This window comes from Chelonia mydas, chromosome 2 (assembly GCF_015237465.2).
Source record: "Chelonia mydas isolate rCheMyd1 chromosome 2, rCheMyd1.pri.v2, whole genome shotgun sequence".
Classification (NCBI taxonomy): Eukaryota; Metazoa; Chordata; order Testudines; family Cheloniidae; genus Chelonia; species Chelonia mydas.
Genome location: NC_057850.1, coordinates 218,232,729 through 218,254,612, shown reverse-complemented (window position 1 = coordinate 218,254,612; position 21,884 = coordinate 218,232,729). Strand labels below are relative to the sequence as shown.

Genomic DNA, 21,884 nt, shown 5'->3' with positions numbered 1-21,884 from the left:
AAAACAACATTTACAGAGTAGTACATCCACCACACGCACCAAGTTGAGTATCTTGTGGATAACTAATTGCTAACAGATATGGGCACTTACACTATGTCCTTACTCCCACTTTTTTACTTACTTGGGATTCCCATGGAATTTCCTCACTTTTCTTCCTTTTCTATCATTGTTAACATCACTATCCATCACTCAGGCCCCCAGTCTTGGGTTATTTTAAACTCTGCCCTCTTCTTGTCCCACACATCCAGGCTCCATTTAAATCCTGCAGCTTCTTCCTTCTCAGCATCCATTCTCTTCTTTCCATCCCCACACCAAATCTCTCATTCAAGCCCTCATTAGATCTCACTTTGATTACTGCTGTATTTTCCTCTCTGGCCTCCCAAGCATGCACATTGCACCTCCAGCCGTACAAAATGCAGTCACTGAACTCCACTTTCTTGTCTGTTGATCTGATCGTGTAACTTTCCTCACTGGGCCCCAACACGGGCTCCTCATTTACTATCCCATCACATTTAAGCGTTGTGTCACCACATTCAAAGTTCTGCATAACTCTGCCCCTTCCTACTTAGCCTCCATTATCAAGTTTTGAATTGCCTCTCACCAATTCTGTTCTGCCCATGCTCTCAGGTTTTTCAGCTTCTCCCACAGTCACCTCTGTTCCTTCTCCCATGTGGCCTCCAATGCATGGGACTACTTCTGTGAGCTCATCCACAAAACCCCTTTTGAACGCCCACATCTTCCATACTGCTTTCAGTGAATCGAGTTGACTTGTGTATAAATTATTGAAGTGAGCTGTAGCTCACGAAAGCTTATGCTCAAATAAATTGGTTAGTCTCTAAGGTGCCACAAGTACTCCTTTTCTTTTTGCGAATACAGACTAACACGGCTGTTACTCTGAAACCATAAATTTGTATACTATTCACAGTCCTTTATTCTCCACTTACCTGTCCTTCCAGCTGGGGCTGTCTTCCTTGGTGGTTTGAAAAGCATCTACCATCTGGGAAACTAGATTTTCAAAAGTGCTCCACACCCAGCAGCTCTCACTGGGACCCTGACAGCCAGATTTACAAGGAGCTCAGTTTACATCACACACTCAACATGCTGAGCTCTTTTGAAAATCTGTCCAGTTATTTTGGTACCTAAATAGGAGCAGAGGTGTGCGTTTTCTTGTTTGTTTGGAGCCAGACTCTCCAGAAAACCTACAACAAAGGTGGCTCGGCTCTTTTGAAAATCTGGCCCATAAATGGGAACCGCCATAAATAATTTTTTGTTTGTTTTTTAAACAGCCAAAACTGGGACACGTCTAGATACTCAGCTTTGATTTCCCATGTAGATCTGCCTACCTCTTTCATACTATGATGACAGTTAGAGATGTGCAAAAGTAGTTGAAGATTGTCATAGACAGTTTTTTGAGTCATCTGGTATCTTCACCCTGACTCATGAATACGATGCAAGTAAAAACACCAACCACGCAATAATTAATTGGTCCTAAATGATAACAAATATACAGAACTGCTATTTTAGTCATTCATTACCAAACTGCTCATATTTTAAAGGCTTAAGCAGAAGAGAAATAAATCTCAGTAAGGTAAATGTAACTAATGAAAACTCTTCAGAAATGCAAAGAATTGAATGTGGCGTGCAATGCTGCACCTTCTTTATAACACTACCAAGTTCAGTGGGAAGCCATGTTCATCTCTGCTCACGCCACGTGCCAAACTATAACCATTGTTCCCTCCTTCCTCAATGCTGCCTACATCTGGGAAACTCCCCTCAATCCACTCTACCATGCTCTCACCTTTCCCCCTTCAAATATCTTGTGGGATTCACACTACTTCCAGAAGGACTATTAAGACCCTAGTCGTCATCTTCAACTAACAGCATCATTAAAGATTTTGGACTGGATTCTCCAGTCTGCCAAGTTTGCTTTTTGCTGTTTATGCAGCCAAAATGAGCTTGAACCTATTAGAAGATGCCACAGAAGGATTCACCAATGTAAGGGGGAAGAAAAATGTGTCAGACAGGTGGGGGGATGGTGTGGTGGGAGAAGGGTGTGTGACAGAGAGCCCCTTGCTGCCCTAACTTCCAATGGGGCCAAGGGGCTGAGAATCTAGGAGCTGCAACTGGCTTTTTGTGGCATAGTGGAGAATGAGACGTGTGTGTGTGGTTATATGTATATATATGTGTGTATATATCTTGAAATACCTTAAGATCTATCAACATGATCTTACTGGTGTAATTCTCGGCCCTCCTTCTCCCACACTGATTGTTGCAATTCATCAAGTCACTGTTGTGTTTTAATTTATACTCCAGTTTAGCAAAGACTTTGCATGCTTCACTTACGCAAGTGCATGGTCTCATTCAGTTCAGCAGACTCACAAAGTTAGGTGTACGCTTAAGTCTTACAGCTTTGGTTTCTTACTTTTGTAAGCTTTCTGGAGTGAAGGCATTCTCTTTCTCTCCAAATCCCTATCCATATTTAAGGGGCTGTATAAATAATACAAAGTGCACGCTTCATCTTGCCATACCCATAAAACTTTTTTCATTAGTTTGAAAAACATACAATAATAAAAAATCACACCAGTCTGACATTTTAGGGAGGGAAAGGAGCAGGGGATAAGTAGCTGTCTCCAAGTGTTTGACAGATGTGAAGTCCCTGCAGGACAGATCGGTAGGTTAACTGTGATAAATGGTCTTTGGCTTCAGTGACTAAAGAGAGGTCATCCTTTTCAGACCACTCCCTGCATTCTGAAATCTTTGCAGCAAATTCTTGTCGGAGTAGTGAACAAACAAACCAGTTCTTATTTACACTGTAGTGAAATTAAGACGTTTCAAACCAAAGATGTTAAAATATGAGACAAGAGGGCTGAAATTTATGAGAGAGTACTAATGTTTCTTTACTGGGACATGGATGCTTTTAGATTTCAAAAGACAGTAGGTCCAAAAGGACAGCTGTATTTTCCTTTACAGTCGTTTAAAAGGGAGAACTTTGTTTGCAACCCCAGCAGCTGCACCCAGTGACAAACTCAAAATCCAAAGTTCTCCATCTCACATACTCTCGGGCTCTCTCTCTTTCAGCCTCTGCTATGAATCCTTTGGAGAGTAACAATGCAGGGTGCTAAAAGAGAGAGAAACCTACAGAGCCTTGACTGCATGATGTGCCAAAGATTTATTTCCTAGCTACTTCTGTGTTGTTTTTTTTATTCTCTATCTCTATCTCTCTCCTTTTTTTTGTTACCCCTGGCGTATGTCCAGTCAGTGAGGAAATAAATATGTGAAGAAAGAATGCTATGGAATGTTAACTGCACTGGCGTATTTTCTTCCTTTTATCAAGTCCCAAGATTCAGTGAAGTTGATATAAATTCACCATGCCTTCTTTTAAAAAGCATAACAGAAAGGCATTCTTCCTGTAAGAGTCAGACTGTAAAAGGTGATTTTCTTTCACTCAGTTTGGTTTAAGCCTGTAAAAAGCATTAAGTGAAAAATCTGATATATTTGTTAGGGCATTTATTGCATTACTAACTTATATTTTCAATTCCCAGTGAAAGGTTTATAGAGAACATAAACCTTGAAGAGTTTTTGTTCAGGATTAAAGATATATTTTCCCCCTTTTCTGGTGAAATAATAGCCCATAAAATGATGGCTTTTTTAGTAATTATTTTTAGCTGTATTTATTTTCCAAGGATACATTGTTCAGCTTGCTGAGATGCATGAAGAAGACCTTTTGAAAGCATTATCTTTATTAGAAGATTCATGCCTTTTAAATGTTTTCAAATGAATATAAAGCTTCTGATTAAATGTAGCCACCAAGTTGTTGTTTTTATTAATTACATTTACCGCAAGGAAAGACCTTCCAATAAACTATAAATCCAACATATTCTGAAATCTTCTGTCATGGTGCAAGTAATCTATTATATGTCTGCCATAATGAATATGTTTAATATTGGACTAACTGGTATGCTGAAAGAAGATAACTGATTGATGGTGAAAAGAAGTAATTGCTAAAACCTTTCTGGGAAAAAATGGTAAGGGAAACTATATGATTAAAATTTCTTGGGAAATACTTTTCCCAGGAAATATTTTTCACTCAAATAAATTGATGAAAATTGCAAACAAGGAAGTATGAAATGAACCTTAAAGCTTACCTATGCATACTTTTGTTCAAACAGTTTGTCACAGTTTTAAGCAAGAGAAGAAAAAGACACTCAAAATAATTCCATTGATTTGAAATTTTTTAAAAATCCGCAATTTTACAATTATGTGCCAGAATGTCCTAAATAGCCCTGGGAGTAAGTGGGTCATCTGACGTATGCTATACTTGCATTTAAAGCTACCTCCTTTTATTTCTTCCTAGTTCCTAACACCAAATTCAATGGCTCTCACTCCATGTGATGCCTCAGCATGCATTATGCTGGTAAAATCGTATGCTGCACACAATATTGCACTGGATGTTTTAACTTTCACATAGCCTTATTCCCATATCCCAGTGGGCGTATAATCTGATGACTTTTAATGTAGATAAACTGTGCAATATTGTAAAATAAGAGCATTATGTCTATAAAATGGCAGTAGTTTGCGTTGGATTTCTATAGAAGGTGTGATAGCCCCAGCATAGTTTATTCTACGGCATCAAATAGAGCAAGAGCCAATGGGTGTGGATGTCAGGACCTAGAAAAAAGAAAAATAAGGTAAGTTTAAGTCAATCATATGCAGAATGGCTCTCTTTAAGCTCTGTGTTCAAAGCTCAAATCAGCCAAGTTTATAATAAATGGCCTGCACATCTGTAGTGCTGTCCATCTGAAGATCTTACAATGCTGTATAAACTTTAAAGGAATTAGTCCTTCAGGGCACTGTAGATGGACATATTATCTTCATTTTTTTGCTGCGGGAATTGATGCAGAGGTAGATCAAGGCCCCAGTCCAACAAAGCACCTAGAAACATACTCAAGTTTAAGCATATGTAAAGCTATTGAACCCAATGGAAATACTCATGTGCTTAAAGTTAAGCATGTGTTTGCTTGTGTTCCTGGATTGGGTCCTGTAGCAGAGCTGGGAAGGGAATGCAGATCTCCTCATGCATGGTCCATGTATTGAAGATTGTCCTTTCTCCCATTTGTTCCTCATTCTCAATCATGATTATTAAACAACGCTGTGGATGACCCAGGTGATAACACACTAGTTTGGTCTGTGGCCCAAACTATGTTGTAGCCAAGTTTTAAAAAATGCTTTGGCTTAAGTAGATAGCCAGTTGTAGGAGCTATAATGTTTCCATCCTCATGGGAAAGTAAACAATGTAAATGACATAGATTCAGCAAGAGGCAAGGCAGATCTTTCATTGTAGGCATTGCAAGGAACATATGCACCTATACAGGGTATATATACACTATGCTAACTTATAGCTCATGCCTAGTGCAGTCAGAGCCATACAGGATGAGAAATTAGCTCCAGTGGAAACCTAGCATGCCTTTTAGCCTGATTGTATCTGGCCATGGCCACACAGGCATTTTATAACCTGGTTCTATACTACTGAGCTTAATAACCCCTATTGACCTCAGTTGTTTTGAGTGTGTAGACTGATTCATACTCTTGCTTTTTGGTGCATTCAGCAGCACCTAGTGCTAAATCTTCTGGACTAAAGCATTACTGAGTCTCCTGTTCCACATATTTGTTTTTTAAAAATCCTCAAACCAGGCTACTGGACAAAAAAGATTATGGTCTTCATTCTACATTCCCGTATTAGAAATATATATCGGCCAGTAGATTTTAGCCTTAAAAATTCCCACAAGAATGTTTTTAACAAGATACACTAATTATCACAAATGTTTTCATAAGTAATGTAGTTATGTCCCTCTTGTTGGTGGCCTTTATGTGCCACATTTACGTTTTTTTATCATGACACAGTATTCATCTTGGCTTTTTCTCCAGTTAGCAGCAGCTGTGTGACTGTTCAGTGAGAATTGGTTCAAATAGGTCAGACTTATTACCTTGTTGGAATGCACTAAATCAGCTCACCTACATAGCTTGTCTAAATAGGGCTATGGCCTTCTTGAACACCTACATTAGTGGCAATACCAAGAAATCAAATACTTACACTTATAACAATGTACAAAGACCACAGGAAAAATGATCATTGATGTCTGTCATGGCTTTTATTTTAATGATAAAGATTTAGCCACCTTTCCAGTACTCTAATAAACAAGGATACTGATGCTAAACTATTCAAGTATAGTTAAAAGGTACTGAGCTAACTAACCTGTACATTTCCAATAATCTTTTCTTTCATACACCTTTATGGAAATAGTGGAAACCTTGTAAAGAGCCTCTTTATTTTGTGATCTGACAAAACAAATCAACAGACAATGAGGGTAGCACTGCCTTAACAATTCTTTTTACAGTGTATGCCTCCTTTAGGCGTTCATTTGGTCTTTGATTTATACTATTTTCTTTCCTTGCAAATCTTTATTGCAGGGGAGTATGTCATCTTACACAGGCAGCAGGCTAGGCTGGGGTAGACCGACTAGGCAATGTAAAATCTTTTCTTCAATAGTTGTAGATGTTTGTCACAATGTTTAGGTTTTATGCTTTTATCTGCATCAGAAGTTAAAAGCATCCAAAGTGGAGAGCAGTACTAGTTTGGTCTTCGTTATAGTGATTTCATCACAGTAATGATAATGGGCTAAATTCATCCCTGATGTAATTCAGTTGACTCTGGTGGAGTTACAGTAGGGATTAAGATGGCCCAGTATTTTATATCTACATGGTAAAATTCTATACTCTGAATCATAGGAATGGTTTCATTGAAGTCAATGGGAGCCCTAAGCATGCATGTTACTCAAATTAGGCCTTGCCCTGACCTGCAAAGACTGGCACACACGCTTAACTTTATACATGTGCGTACTCCTAGTGAAGTCTCTCTCATGCTCAGAACTACAGAACTACTTCAACTTGTGTCAGGATTCTAGAAATAATGTGTGTTTCAGTTGGGTCTCATTCAAACCCATTCCCTTCAAATGTATTTGGCCATGTTTTACCCAGTTAAAAAAAATTCTATTCCTGGGAAAAGAAAGCCAAAGGCATTACTAAGGACCCAGTCCTGCAAAGACTTATGCAACTGCTTAACTTTGCCCATATTAGACTGCTCAGCTACACAGGCAAATTAATTTGAAAGAAATTGGCTTGAATAATAACCATCTTAAATATATTTTAATCTGCACCATTGGTACAGGTTTAAATAGTTTTCTTGAGTATGAAGATGTCATTTTGACTGTGTACCCTTCAAATCTGTTAAATATAAGCCCTTCCAGAAAGAGATCTACCTGCTACAGAATATTGTAATGTTTTATGTAGCAAAAAAAGCACCGTACTTCTCAGAAATACAAATATGCATATCTTTGACTGAAGACTGAATGGCTTGACAAAGAAAACGTTAACTATCACACCTAAAATTGGCACCATTTTATATCAGCACTGAGGAGTGGCCTAAAACTGGGACAAGAAAGAAATGCATTTTTGTCTCTGTCATTTACTGTATAGGAGTCCTGTGAGTTAAAACCACTAGTTGGGTGATGTGGCAAAAATCACAGTACAACCGTTTACTCTTTAGTAACATTTTGGATTTATAGTGTAATACAGGCTTCATCACTATGAGACATTTACCATTCATATTCATTCCATTTAAACTTTAGACTCAACTAAATGATGTGGTTTTTCTGCTTATAACTTGTTTTGGCAAGAATATCCAATGCTTTAGGTGAGAAGTGTGGTAGAGTGTAGGTCTCATGGTTAAAGCACTGGGCAGATATTCAGGAGATTTGTGGTTCAATTCCAGCTCTGCCCTATATTTGCTGTGTGACTGAGTCACCTAGGAGGAGATGTTTAAAGGCACTTTCAATGGGCATTGGCACTTACCTGCCTTTCATGCTTTGAAAATATCCCCCTGAATCTCTCTCTATCTCAATTCTCCAGCCTTAAAATGTCAATAATACATCTTTTCTCCTTTCCATTGTCTGTTTAGATTGCAAGCTGTTTGGGGGCAATGACGGTCTCTTACTATATCTTTATACAGGACCTCACACAAAGAGGCCTTGATAACAATTGAGGCCTCTCGGCAGTAGTGCAATATGAATAATGAAGTAATAATTATAGTATTTCCTTGCATACTCAAAAGGAGGCAGATCTGGAATTTTCAAAGGGAATTAAGGGAGTTAGGTGCCTTAAGAGAAACAAATTAGAAGTATGCCGTGAGAGTTTTACTGTCAAATTACAGTTTGATTTGGAAATTGTAAACACACAACAAAATCTGTTTACCTAGGGAAAGTATTCACCTCATTTGCCGTCAAAAATGCATAGACAGGACTAATCTCTGTTTGTTTTAAATACCCACGTCTTAATTATTAATGTGAATTTAAACCCCGCTCTTCATTTCATTTAACAAGCAAAGCACCCTGAGTTCAGAAGTTCACTGCACATGCCTGAATCTTTTGGGTTTTTTTCTCAAAAGCTTAAACCAAACTTCAGTGATCCTAGTCATGTTCTGCTTGACCAAATAGTGACCTGCCTTTGCAACAGAAAGAAATGTAAACCTCTTTTCTGAAATTAAATCAAATTCTTGTAATCCAGTGAGATTTACAACTATTCAATTCTTGTCCTAGTCATAACTTTAAAGTGAAATAAACTAAATGGCATTTGTTTTGTTATGCTAAGGAGATGGGTATACTCAGAGCTTTTATTTTTAAGGGAGCAGGTATTTTTGTAAATACTGACAATTTAGCTCTTTTAAAAAATCTTTCCATTACTACTTGTACCAGCACTTTCATATAATTTAATGGTCAATGCTAAGGGCTTCACTGTACTTGGCTGTATGCAGCATTTTCTATTGAAATTATGTATGCTGCCATGACCAGTAACCATTCCAAAGTGATTAGTGTGACAGTAAGTGAAGCATGAATATTGAGACTTGCCATATCTTGCGTGCCAAGTTACTATATGGCCCAAGTGCTGTGAGACAAAACATGCTATTATGTCTTAGATACAAAGCCATATTGTATGAAATTCCACCCTATCACCATATAGAAAGAGGTGTATTTAGGAATTCAAAAGTTTTTTCTTTTGATTTTTTAAAAACTCTTCTACAGAATATAGCACCTACATACAGAACTCAATCAGAAAATCCAATTCTCCCCCCCCCCCCATATTAAGGAATACGATCTGAAATGTATATCAGATAAATTTAACTAATTTCTAGGGGAACTTTAAAAGAGCGTATTTTTAAAAAGGTACCAATATTATGTATTAAATGAATCGCACCAACAAGTTCTCATGTAGTAGATGTGTTCATAGTATATGAACATGCAGTATATTTTTAATAACTTGGAGAATGACTTGCTTTAAACAAGTCTCAGGACTTCACATGCATATTTCCTTTTGCAATGTCCAGCTAATCTCCATTAATGATCTTTGCAAAAGACAAATTTCCTGGAGAACAATTGCTGCACTGCTGAGCCAACCTACATAAACAAAAATAGAACTTTTACATAGATTTAAAGGTATGTTCTAGCTCAGTTAGAGGTAATGGGCTTGATGCGGGCATTAATGGGTGATCTTCAGCGGTATGTTTTATGCAGGCAGGCAAACTAGATGATCGTAATGGTCTCTTCAGGCCTTAAAATCTATGAATGCATGAGAGTATAATAATACTCATAACTTAGTTTCTGGAAACTTCAAAGCAGTGTAAAAACAGCTGATCCTCACAACACCCCTCTAAACATTATAAGGGGTAAGTAACCATTATAGTCAGAGTAGGTCAAACTATTCATTGCAAACTTTTTATTCGGTAAGTTTAGTCCTTTTTTTTTCTGTTCACAAATTTTCAATGAACAGGTCCCAATTTTTACTAATTTATTTGCTTGTTCAAAATTGTTTGGCTAGTAGATAAGACTATATTCAAGCTAGAGATGGTTTGCATAATATTTGTACTGAGTATTGTGTTGATTATTTGATATTTGGAATTTGCTTCTTGACTGGTCATCTAAGTCAGCTAGTATTATTTTTGTTCCTTGACAGGATGGTCTTGGCTTTATAAACTACTTCCACTCAAAGTACCTCTCATTTTTTTGGGAAACTTAATTTGTTTCTTAGTTAAACAAATCTTGGTTATGGGCCAGATACCCATGTTCCACCAAAATTCATGCACTCATAATTTTGCATGTTCAAATGTATTCAAGAAAGCAAACAAAAATAGGATGCTAATATATTTAAATCAAACTTGTGATTCAGAATTCACACAAATGCTTTTTTTCACATTTTTCCTCTTATCATCCTCATTTTACAAATATAGAAAATGAGGGCCAGAGAAGTTAAAAACTTTTTTTACATTTGAGTTATGTTTAAGGAATAGCTAGCATAGATTTGTCAAGAACAAATCATGCCAAACCAACCAAATTTCCTTCTTTGACAGGGTAGCTGGCCTAGTGGATGGGAGGAAGCAGTAGATGTGATATATCTTGATTTTAGTAAGGCCTTTGACACAGTTCTACTTGACTTTCTCATAAGCAAACAACTACAAACTACTACAAGATGAAACTACTATAAGGTGGGTGTACCACTGGTTGAAAGACCATACTCAGAGAATAGTTCTTCGAGTAGACGCAGCCATGTATTCCATGTAAGTGTTTGTATGGCCAGCATGCTGAAGTTGGAGAACTTTGTCTAGCAGTACCCGTAATATTCATCGCCAAGTTATATATCTTCCAGTGTTCATCACTAAGCCACATTCAACCCCAAATGAGCAGCATCTTCACGCTGTTTATCGGGCTGTGTTTGTCTTTTTATCTTGATAAGACTAAACCTTTCCATTCTTCACCTCATCTGTTTCATATGCGGACTGAGTTAAGGGGCAAGAGATCTCTTCACAGACGATCTCCCAGTGGATAACTTCCTGTAACATGACAGCATATGAAGTAGCTCTGACTGCTCCTCCTCAAAGGGTACAAGCTCATTCCACAAGGGGCCTGGCAATGTTGATGGCATTTCTAATTGACATTCCTATATTGGATATTTGCAGGGCTCTCGCTTGGTCCTCTGTACATACATTTACAAACCCCTATGCCATTACTACTGCATCCAGATCAGATTCAAACTTTGGGAAGGCAAACCTTCAGTCTTTGTTCAAATAGACTCTGAGCTAAGTTCCCTCTAAGCTGCATGGTCATGCAGCAGCCTATTAAGTGCCACACAGGCTCAGGGCTGCCGCCAGCCAGCCCCAGCCCAGCCCCAGACCTCCCATGGCTGGGGGAGAGGTGCCTATCGCGGGGCCCCAGACCTGCCACAGCCGAGAGAGAGGCGCCCTTGCCCCAGCCCGGCCCGGACCTGCTGTAGCCGGGGGAGAGGCACCTATCCCACAGCCCCAGCCCCGGAGCTGCCATGGTGAAGAGAGGCATCTCTCCCCCCGAGCCCAGGTGCTGCTGCAGGGGGAGAGAGAGAGCTGGGGGGAGTTCTCTCTTCCTGATGTAACCTCAAAGCAGCCTGCACCTGAAACCCCTCATCCCCAGCCCCACCCCAGAGCCCACACCCACCAACCTGAGCCCTCACCCCCCCACACATCTCAACCCTCTGTCCCACCCCAGAGCCCGCATCACCAGCCAGAGCCCTCACCCCCCCGCACACCCCAACCCTCTGCCCCAGCCCTGAGCCCCCTCCCACACTCCAAACCCCTCAACCCCACCACCGCCACATGAATTTTGTTATGTGCACCAGCCTGTCACACATCACCTCCATATTGGTGCACATAACAAAATTCATTCCGCACATGGGTGGGGAAAAATTAGAGGGAACACTGGCTCTGAGCCCCACCTCCTGCAAGTGCTACATGGAATTCACGACTACACCTACTCGAAGAAGAAAAGCATTTACTTACCTGTGTTGTAACTGTTGTTCTTCGAGATGTGATGCAGGTGGGTATTCCACAACTCACCCTCCATCCTCTGTACACTGGAGTCTGTGCTCATGACGTTTGGTGCAAGGGAACTGAGGCAGGGTGGCGCCACTCTTATAAAGCCAGGGGAGGTACAGGGGCTACAGTGCACTCGCCCCTATGGGTACTGGTAGGCTATGCTATCTGGTTTCAGTACACTGGGTGCGCACACACCTACATGAAATACACATCTGCATCATATCTCGAAGAACAACAGTTACAATACGGATAAGTAACCATTTTTTATCCATGGTTCTCTGTCAAACTGGGAGGACATATCTAGTGGGATCCCACAGGGGTCAGTCCTGGGTCCTGTACTAGTCAATATTTTCGTAAATGCCTATGAGGAAAGATTAATAAAACCTGGCATGTTTAGTTCTGAGGAAGAAGAATGAGAGGGGACCTGATAACAGTCTCAAATATAAAGAGGATGGTGATCAGTTGTTTTCCATGTCCGCTGAAGGTAGGACAAGAAGTAATTGGCTTAATCTGAAGCAAGGGAGATTTAGGTTAGATATTAGGAAAAACTTTCTAACTACCAGGGTAGTTAAGATCTGGAATAGGCTTCGAATGGAGGTTGTGGAATCTGCATCATCAGAGGTTTTTAAGAATAGGTTGGACACAATACCTGTATACTTGGTTCTGACACAGCACAAGGAGCTGGACTTGATAACTTCGCAAGGTCCCTTTCAGCCCTTTATTTCTATGATTCTATGATACAGGTAATGAAATACATGTCCTAATGTTCAAAGGTGCTAGACGCCCACAGTTCTCACTAAAAGAACATTGGATCCGATGAAGTGGGCTGTAGCTCACGAAAGCTTATGCTCAGATAAATTGGTTAGTCTCTAAGGTGCCACAAGTACTCCTTTTCTTTTTGAGAATACAGACTAACACTCTGTTACTCTGAAAACAGTTCTCACTGAAAATCAGGACTCTCTTATTTTGGTTCCTAAATATGGAGGCATTTGAAAACTTTGCCCTAAATGACTTGCCTGAGGCCAGGTGGGTGAGGTAATATTTTTTATTTGACCATTTTCTGCTGGTGAGAGAGGCAAGTTTCCTTCTGCAGAGCTCCCAGTAAGCTCGAAAGCTTGTGTCTCTCTCCAGCAGATGTTGGTCCAATAAAAGATATTACCTCATCCACCTTGTCTCTCTTAATATCCCAGGACCAATATGACTACAACAACATTGCCCGAGGCCACACGCTTCCTGGCTTCCAGTGCCATATACCGTTCACTAAGTCAGGCCTTGCTAGCTCCAAGTAATCACTGGTTCATTAGAAGTTTAGGTGTGCCCACATGAATGTGATTTTTCCCAGACTTTATCTGCCAGCCCCTAATTAGCAGTATGTGTACTGACATTTACCAGTGTCCTGGTTTGTAAAGCACTTCCTTGTAAATGTCATGAAAAGCCAAATAAAACAATTGTTTAAGGAACCTGGAATTAATCCTCTGGCAAAGCTTAGGCTATGGTGAATGACTGACATTGATGCCCATATTGCAGCACAAACTGAAAAAGGAAAAGATATAGCAAAATGACACTGAAAAGTACCTTTTGCATTTTGCATATATTTACCCTAGAATAACAATAAAAAACCAAGTCCTGGAAATTTCTTCAAATAATAACTAGCTGGGATTAATGGCCTGAGGTTGTCAACTTTTTCCAGTCAATTGTTGATACCCAGGAATTCTCTGGACAAATATCCTATCTGTTCGCAAGAATGGAGCAGATAGGCTCATTAGAGGAAAATCCCTATAATGCACACAGATGTCATAGATCCAAAATGCAGAGAATATCACAGTTTTGGATCACTATCAATAGCAGTATATCTTACATATGTCAGCCCATAATTTAATTGTATTAATTACTGGTATTTATTAGAGTCTGCTAAAGTCTTAAAGAGAAAGTGTAAAGCCACCCCAGAGAGGAATCGTGCTTCCTCTTGTAATGAATGTGTTATTTTGGTTAGAGTAGCTTTAAGAGATGTTTGTGGCTTTCATAAGCATACTGAACACTGTACTGTAACTCTGAGTATGGTAAGAGTGGGCAGAAGAAGTTGAGTTTTTATGAAGTCTGCAACAGAGATGTTCTCTCTGGTGTATCCTATATTCATAGTTACCTGCTTATGATTTTCAACTCTCTGGTCACCTGTAAGTGTGACCGTTATAAACTGTTGAACCTCAAACCACTGTTACAAGCGCCTGAGAATAAAAAGAGGGACACTCTCTTATACGTCATCTTGCTTCTTGAGTGATATTCCAGAAAATCAGCTTGAGACAAACAAGGGGAAGGACTAACTGTCCTCATGTCAAAATTCTATTAATCTAAGTTTTATGGGCAGTGTAGCAGGGTGGTCACTCTGCTCCTGCCTTAAAAGGCTTAAAACAGCCTGGGGAGAGGGCTGTGGCAGGGAAGGAAAAGCGGGGCTGATTGGGAGAAGTAGCCTCAGCGGGGGACCATGTCCCAGTCAGGCTGCGGCTGGCTTAATCAGTGCCCAGTTGGCCCTTATAAGAGGGCAGTGGGCCAGGAGCACAGAGTGTCTCCCTCTAGCTGAGGAGGGAGATGGACCTAGCTGCCTGAGTGCTAAAGGGTACTGGAGTGAAGCAGGGCTGGGGAAAGGCCAGAGGAGCTGGGGAGCTCGGGGCCAGCAACTCCCCAGGCGGCAGGGCCTTGTACGAGGTCACTGGATGTACTGGGTTGCAGGGGAAGGCAGCAGGTCAAAACCTCCCTTGCCTATGATGACTGGCTTATACAGACTGCAGTCGGCCCCAGTGAAAGGGGGCTAGATGGTGACTGGCAGTAGCCCATTGGCTGAGGCAAGGTGGGGATAGAGGGTGGGGGGTTCCCCAGGGAGAGGAGACCCAGATCTGTGGGGTATTGCCTGGAGGGGCAGCACCCCAGGTAAAAGGGCACCAGGGTCTGGGAGGGACACGGGGGCCAGTGACAGCGAGACACCAGCAGGGGGTGCTCCGGAGCTGGTAAAAAGAGCTAATTCCCAGACAGCCAGCAGGAGGCGCCGCTGGGTGAGTCTGCGCCCCATAACAGGCAGATAATAGTATCTATTTCCAACATTTTGATAGTTTGGCCTGCTTATCTAATATCCTTATTTGTCAACTCATGAACTGCAAAGTGGAGGCATTTTAAATTATTGGTGTTCTGGCTTTGTTGTCTGAAAACAGATTTTTAGTTAAAAAGTGTGCTAGAATTTATAAAACAAAATGATGATGAAGATACATTCAGTGTGTGTAGGATCCAGCCTTTTTTCTTGTGGAACACTTTTTTCCAAAGCCAGAGTTTGGAAAAGTTTACCAGTCTCCCAAAAAACTTCTGGACCTGGCAGATTAGAAGATAACAGACCTTTTGTCATATCACTCTGATTATTGTTTTGCTTTTTCCTCACTCCAAATGCTGCTGTTCTAGGTTGAGATTTATAATGGAGATCTAGCCACACAAGTTGCATTAAAATGAATGAGTCCTGTATCTAAATTCACTCATCATGTTTAAAACCTCAGCTGCTGTTATTTAATATTTGTATTACATTAGCACCTAGATGCTTCAGAGAAGAGTAAGGGCCTCATTATGCTAAACACTGTGTATACACAAAACAAAAAGACAATATCTGAGTCTGGAGTGGCTCAAGACCAATGAATTCTCGAGCAGACTGTCAAAAGGCAGGGCAGAAACCCCAAACTGGTGGTATGATCTAAATTAGATTTCACCAACCCAATAACAAGTATGAACTCCTAAAACACTAGAGCATTCCTACTACAGAGTCACAGACAGTCCCCTGAGGCATTCCAGTCTATCTTGCCACCCAGGCAAGCTGGACTAGGTGATAGATGGTCACTTTGCACCAAAAATCATATCAATATTCAGGTTACTTCCAGTCCCAAAGGACCAGTCACTTCCCCCAGGCCAACTGTACTCAGATCTCAAACCAAGGACATCGCCTGTAACCAATCCTGTAATAAACTAAGTAAAGATTTGTTAACTAAGGAATGAAATAAGAGAGTTATTTACAAGATTAAAGCAAATAAACATACACACACAAATGAGGAACAATCTTAAATTCAGGCTTCTATGACAAGCATGCTTTTATGCCCTTTGGGGATAAACCAAGCCAAGAAGCTTGGGGATAATTGTTATTTCTAGGAATCTTTGTCACTGAGTCCACGTGGTATAAAGAGACCCAGTTCTCCTTGTCAGAATCCAAGCTGATGGGATGAGCACTCCTGCACGTAACCTCTTCATGGATGTTGAGGGGAGCAATCGACAAAGTCTTTGTTCCACAAGACCCATTTGGATTCAGTAGTCCTTCCTGATGAGCAGGAGATAACATCTCTTAGGGTAAACTAATATTTCACACTTGGTAATGCTTCTCCGATGACTGTGGGGAACTTACAGTCTTAGCAAACAAACATTTTTATAGTCACAGAGCAAACATTTAAACGTTACCTTTATAACATGGGATACAGATATTATAAGTAGGATTAATACATGCAGCATCTTACAAGCATTTCATAAAGTCTAAACACATTGGGATCTTGGCATGAGCTGGCACTTGGTCTGCCAGCATCACACTCTGCCCCAAAGAGTTTGCAGTGTAAGTAGGAGGATACCTATATAGTATGGTAAATATGATTTGTTTTCATAACTGCTGTCTCAGAAACTTCAGAGACTTTTATTGTCATTTGAAAGCTAGGATTTCATGTTTTTAGATGGTAGAAGTCATTTGTAGGTGTAGCAGTTCTCAAGTTAGCAGCATGTTCAACTGAAATAGGGATGGGAAAAGCAAAATGGTAATCGGAGTTGTGTGCTTTTTCCTCCAGTGGTAGGTAAAGCTTATATGATATACGTGTTCTGGTGATTCATAAGATATCGATCACAGCAATCTCACCCTTACTCTAAGGAGTATGTTTTTGGCACTGGTCTAGCACTGAGTACAGAAAAACGTGGAACCAGTGTAATTTTCAGTCCCTGAATCTTCAGTGATGTGAGATTCTACATTTTTAACTATACTGAATCCAGCTGATATTAGTAAAGAGAGTAAGCAGCTTGTACGTAGGTATGTTTGTTTTACTTCTCCTTGCTTGTGTTTCAGGCTAAGCTATGTGAATCATGCAGAGGATCTGGCCTCCAAACTTCTTCAGTGTTTCCCAAAGAACAGATTGTCAGCACAGGCAGCCCTGAGCCACGAATATTTCAGTGATCTGCCCCCACGGCTATGGGAGCTAACTGATAGTGAGTATGACACAACCTCTGAGCTGAATAAAAGCAAGAAAATCAGTATATAGATAGATATATATATATTTGAGCAAAATTCTGTAGTTCAAATTGCATAGTTTGCTTGACACAGGAAAAAATGGATTCTCTTTTGCTATCTCTACTCTGCAGTCTGCAGCTAGCTATCTTTGTATTTGATTATGTGTGCAGCCAAGAGAATTATCTGAATTGTCATAAAGCAAAAGGAAAAAAATACAATTTACATATTTAGTGTTTTTCACATCATAACAGAGAGTACTTTTTAACTAGCTGCAGCACACAGGATAAAAATCCAGCAATCTTTGATTCTCAGACACTGCATCTCTTATAACAATAACCCTTTAAAAAGACTTGGCATTCAGAAGACTGAGGAACACAAAGTAGACAATTGGTTAATTTGCTGAATTGAAATGTATGAGAAGAAAACTTCATTTTATTAGCTGAGAATGCTTTCAGTATTCACACACAGCTCTTTTGTTTCTCCTATAAAATAAAACGCTTTCCAGTTGTCTTGGCAAAAATGTTCCATCCAGCACAAATGCTGTCAATTGCTTTTTAAATATTCGTGAAATATTTATACCACAGATTTCCTTATCTTTTCCCAGAATGCTAACTGTCACCATCATGAATTCTGGCAAACCCATGCTTACAATACATAAGGGTATTTTTGATCCAGAGACTGTTTTGTTACCATAAATAGGTATCTCATGGGTATCTTATTTGTGATTTTTATTTAAATCAATTCTTGCACTCTAACCATAGAAGTTGTTTTCAGTTTTCAAACACAGGTACCTTAATAGGAGATCCAAATCCAATATCCAGAGACTTAAATCATTATGTGGTCATGTAACAATGGCATTTATGTGCCTGTGCATGGTGATTGGAGCAATAAAATGTGAGATTTGGACATTAATGTCTGAAAAACTGGGCCCAGGATGCAAATATTAGTCAACAGTAGATTTTTTTGTTTACTTCACTTTTAGAAAGTCAACTTTCCCTCTTCCAAATTTTTAGTTGTTCTGTCTCTAACAGTTAACTGCACTGGATCTCCTGTTGAGGCAGCTTTGTAAACTGGCACTCAAGGTACCTTACTCCCCAGCGGTACCTGCTTTTGGGACTAACCCCCATTTTGGAGAATGCGGAGATAAAAATCCTTGTCACTAATTACAGGTTATATTCTCCAATTCACCTGCAGTGCTAATAGATTTTCAGTTACTCTGTTAACACTAGATCCAGGACGCTCACCTGCCTATCCATACATCAGCCCTCCTTCCAATGCACCCTAAGCTAATGATGCTGTAAGGAAGTCTGTCTTTGCTGTAAGTATGATGCAAAGAGATTCATTATTTCATGGCTAATCAAACATGCCAGTTCAGTTATCCCTTTCCCACTAAATGGAAAACAAAAATCAATCTGCATTGGTGACATCTCAATCCTGTCTGACTGTGCAATTTAGTCTAGCCAGGATTTTGATAGTCTATGAATTCTGAATTCTGTAGTAGTACTTTTCTGTTAATATGGACTTATTACCCACTTGCCACTTAGTTTATCAGTCAGTGGTTAAATCCAGTTCTATCAGTGAAGTAAATGCCTACACATTATCACTCTGCAGCAGGCTGCCAACAGAGACAGTCTTGTCCTAGTCATTAACAAGCACAATGTATGCAGAACACCAGAGGGGAATTAAAACCACAAAAAATACCTCAGGGTGGTATTTTTAATATGAGAATTTAATTTGTAATTTCACAGATTAAGAATTTTGGCTGCATTAATCCTTTTATCAGCTCACAGCAGGTTATTTGCAGAAGCATAACCATAAGGCGATATTCATTGGCAGAAACACGTCTTTGCATAACGTTAAACATCAGGAGCAGCGAAACCTTTTGAAGGGGGGAGAATAAAGATGAAAAATCATTATATTTTAAAGCAAGGTTCTGTTAAATGCCTCCAGTGAAATTTGAGTTACAGATATACTCTTTCTGTGTCTAGTAGATAATCATTATGAAGCATAAATCCAGATGCAAGAAAGGACAATCCCAGTATCAGATATTACAATCATTTCTATTTAGTACAACTTGGATATACTTGTAAACATATTTACAAAACAAAGAAGTCATATACTTTGGAGACTTTGGAAAATGTTTACTTTGTAGTGAAATGACTAGTTTTCGTGACTTCATTTGTCTGAGTTAATACTTTATCCAGGTGTCTGGACAGATTTCCTATTTATACTTTATTTTAGTAAAATTTTTGGATAAATGCAATGGTATTTAGCACACAATACAGTCAACAGCCTTGCAATCAAAACACTACAAGGCCATTTTCGGAGTCCATGTTACAGATGGTCCTCTTCGTGGAACATACATTATACTGCAAAGTCCACATACAAAATTGAAATCTTTAACATAAAAAGTCTGTGGAGAATCACAATTATGTGAGAGGGGAAAGGAATCCCTCACATTAGAAGGAATTTTGTCAGAAACACTTTTCCATCAGAAATTGGAGTTTCATCCGAATCAAAACATTATGTGGAAAAGTGTAGATTTCAATGAACTTTTTATAGAATAAGTGTCAACAAATCATATCAACATTTTAACTTTTATGATATAATTTTGACATATAATTTATACTTTATTGTAATGTTTTGCTATAATTGAAACAAAACATTTTGACGTTTTTGAAATGAAATGATTCGACATTATTTAAATGAAATATTATGATTTGAAATTTGAACTTTTTGGAATTGACATTCCATGAGAAATGTTGAAATTTTGACTTTTTGTTCTGATTCAGAATGAAAAAAAGTTTTGAAATGTTGGAATTGCCCATGGGATGGGAATTCCATTTTCCAACTAACTCCACCTACCCTACACTGCAATCTTCACTTTCAATGTATAAAATTTAAAAAAAGCCATAGGAATAGTTAATCTTATAATACTGGAAATACAGTACAATACCTGAGATCACACAGTCTTCCAAGAACCCCAGACTTGAGCTGTAATAAAGGAACTAAATACTTGTACTAACTGTGCCAGATTTCATTTTCCATAAAATAATTTCTCACTCTTTCCTACTTAAATAAGCTCATAAGCGTTTCCATGCATAAATGTGTAAATAATTTATAACACACCTTCTGATTTTAAAAAAGGCCACAGAAACACCCCAAATAAATTTTAGTATGAGTACAGTACTACAGAGATAATAATTACAAGACTATGTATTATAATAAATAGTGAAATACAGTCTCCATACAATAAAAATAGCTGAATATTTTGAATGTACACAAATAATGTGGTGACCCTAACACCTATTAGCTGCACTAATATCTGTCGGACCAAAAAAAAAAACTATGAAGGCTTTAGTTTAACCTTTAAATGTGCACCTGTAATTTTGTTCTCTCAATCTCACAGGGACACATAATAGATTTTTTTTTTATGACTAACAGCCTGATAAACAGGTGCTAATGCTTGCAAAAAAATAAAATATTGGTTTCTCTCAACCAGTCTGAGGCATTTTAATTGGAACTGGGTTTCTTGATCGTTATTGTGAACCCTTCACCATTTGTATTTTGACATTCATCATTAATATTATCATGGCCATTAATAATTAGTTCCATACACACTTTCCTGCCATCAACTTGCAATCTTGATACAGATTTTTCCAGTGGCTCAGCTACAGATCTGATAGACTGGACCTGCATTATGTAGATATATTTGATTTGCTTTTAAATGTTCACTGGATATTTTTTAAAAGACTTTAATGGTCTCCAACACTGTGGTTCGGTTCTGTTCTTTTGCAATGGAGGGAAAGGCAAATGCAGAGGCTCAGTTCCACAGGCAGCAAAGTTTTGAAGCTGGAAGACACGAAATCGAATTATTGAACGTCCTGTCTTACTTTTAGAAATCCTGGTACATTTCTAAAGGTTACACAGGAGAAACTTCAAAAGTAATAGGAAAAAAATGAATCACAGATGGGAGCAGAGTGAGCAAAAACAAAAAACAAACAAAAAAAAAAATCTGAAAACACAACTCTTTATAAGATGTCTGACAATGTTGTCTGCTCAGATAATCTCCCCCATAAACAACCCTACTTCCTTCCCACTGAAGATTTTTTAAAATAATTTAGAAGTAGCACAAAGCTTATTCCTTATTTCAGTGTCTGCCACAGCATTTAGCTGAATATTTTTAAAGCAATACATTTATCATAAAGCAAAATAATTACGATTCTGAATTGTCACTTTTTCCACAGTGTCTTCTATTTTTACGGTACCGAATGTAAGATTACAACTAGAGGTTGGAGAAAGCATGCGAGTCTTTGGGAAAAACAATAGTTATGGCAAAGGTTTATCAAACAGCAAGCACTGAGAATACTTAGACTTACTACAGAGAATGCAGGTAAGAATGCTTATCAGAAAGAATTTATTTGAATACAGCATTGGATTAAATTGTGCTTTAGAGGTGCAAAAAAAAAGAACAACTTTAAAAAAAAAAAAAAAAAAGGGAATTAGGTGCATGTGTGTAAATCTGAGCTTGGAGTTTGCATGAGTAAGATAGTTGTTAGTCCCAGGCACAGTGAAGAGGTGGGCTGATTGACATGTTGTGGTGGTTGACACGTTGGGAATGTTGCAGAAGCCAATAGGAAACTCCGC

The 21,884-nt window shown here is 39.0% G+C and overlaps 1 protein-coding gene across 5 annotated transcripts in view; it reads left to right on the top strand.

The window, feature by feature from the left end:
* Positions 1-21,884, top strand: part of CDK14 (cyclin dependent kinase 14) — a 505,722-nt gene that overhangs the window by 400,916 nt on the left and 82,922 nt on the right. For all 5 annotated transcript variants that reach the window (XM_037890727.2, XM_043541222.1, XM_037890728.2 and 2 more), the window contains 2 exons: positions 17,076-17,215; positions 21,485-21,630. In XM_037890727.2, the coding sequence (XP_037746655.1) occupies positions 17,076-17,215; positions 21,485-21,600 (256 nt within the window). In that variant the 3' untranslated portion in view covers positions 21,601-21,630. The remainder of the gene's footprint in view (positions 1-17,075; positions 17,216-21,484; positions 21,631-21,884) is intronic.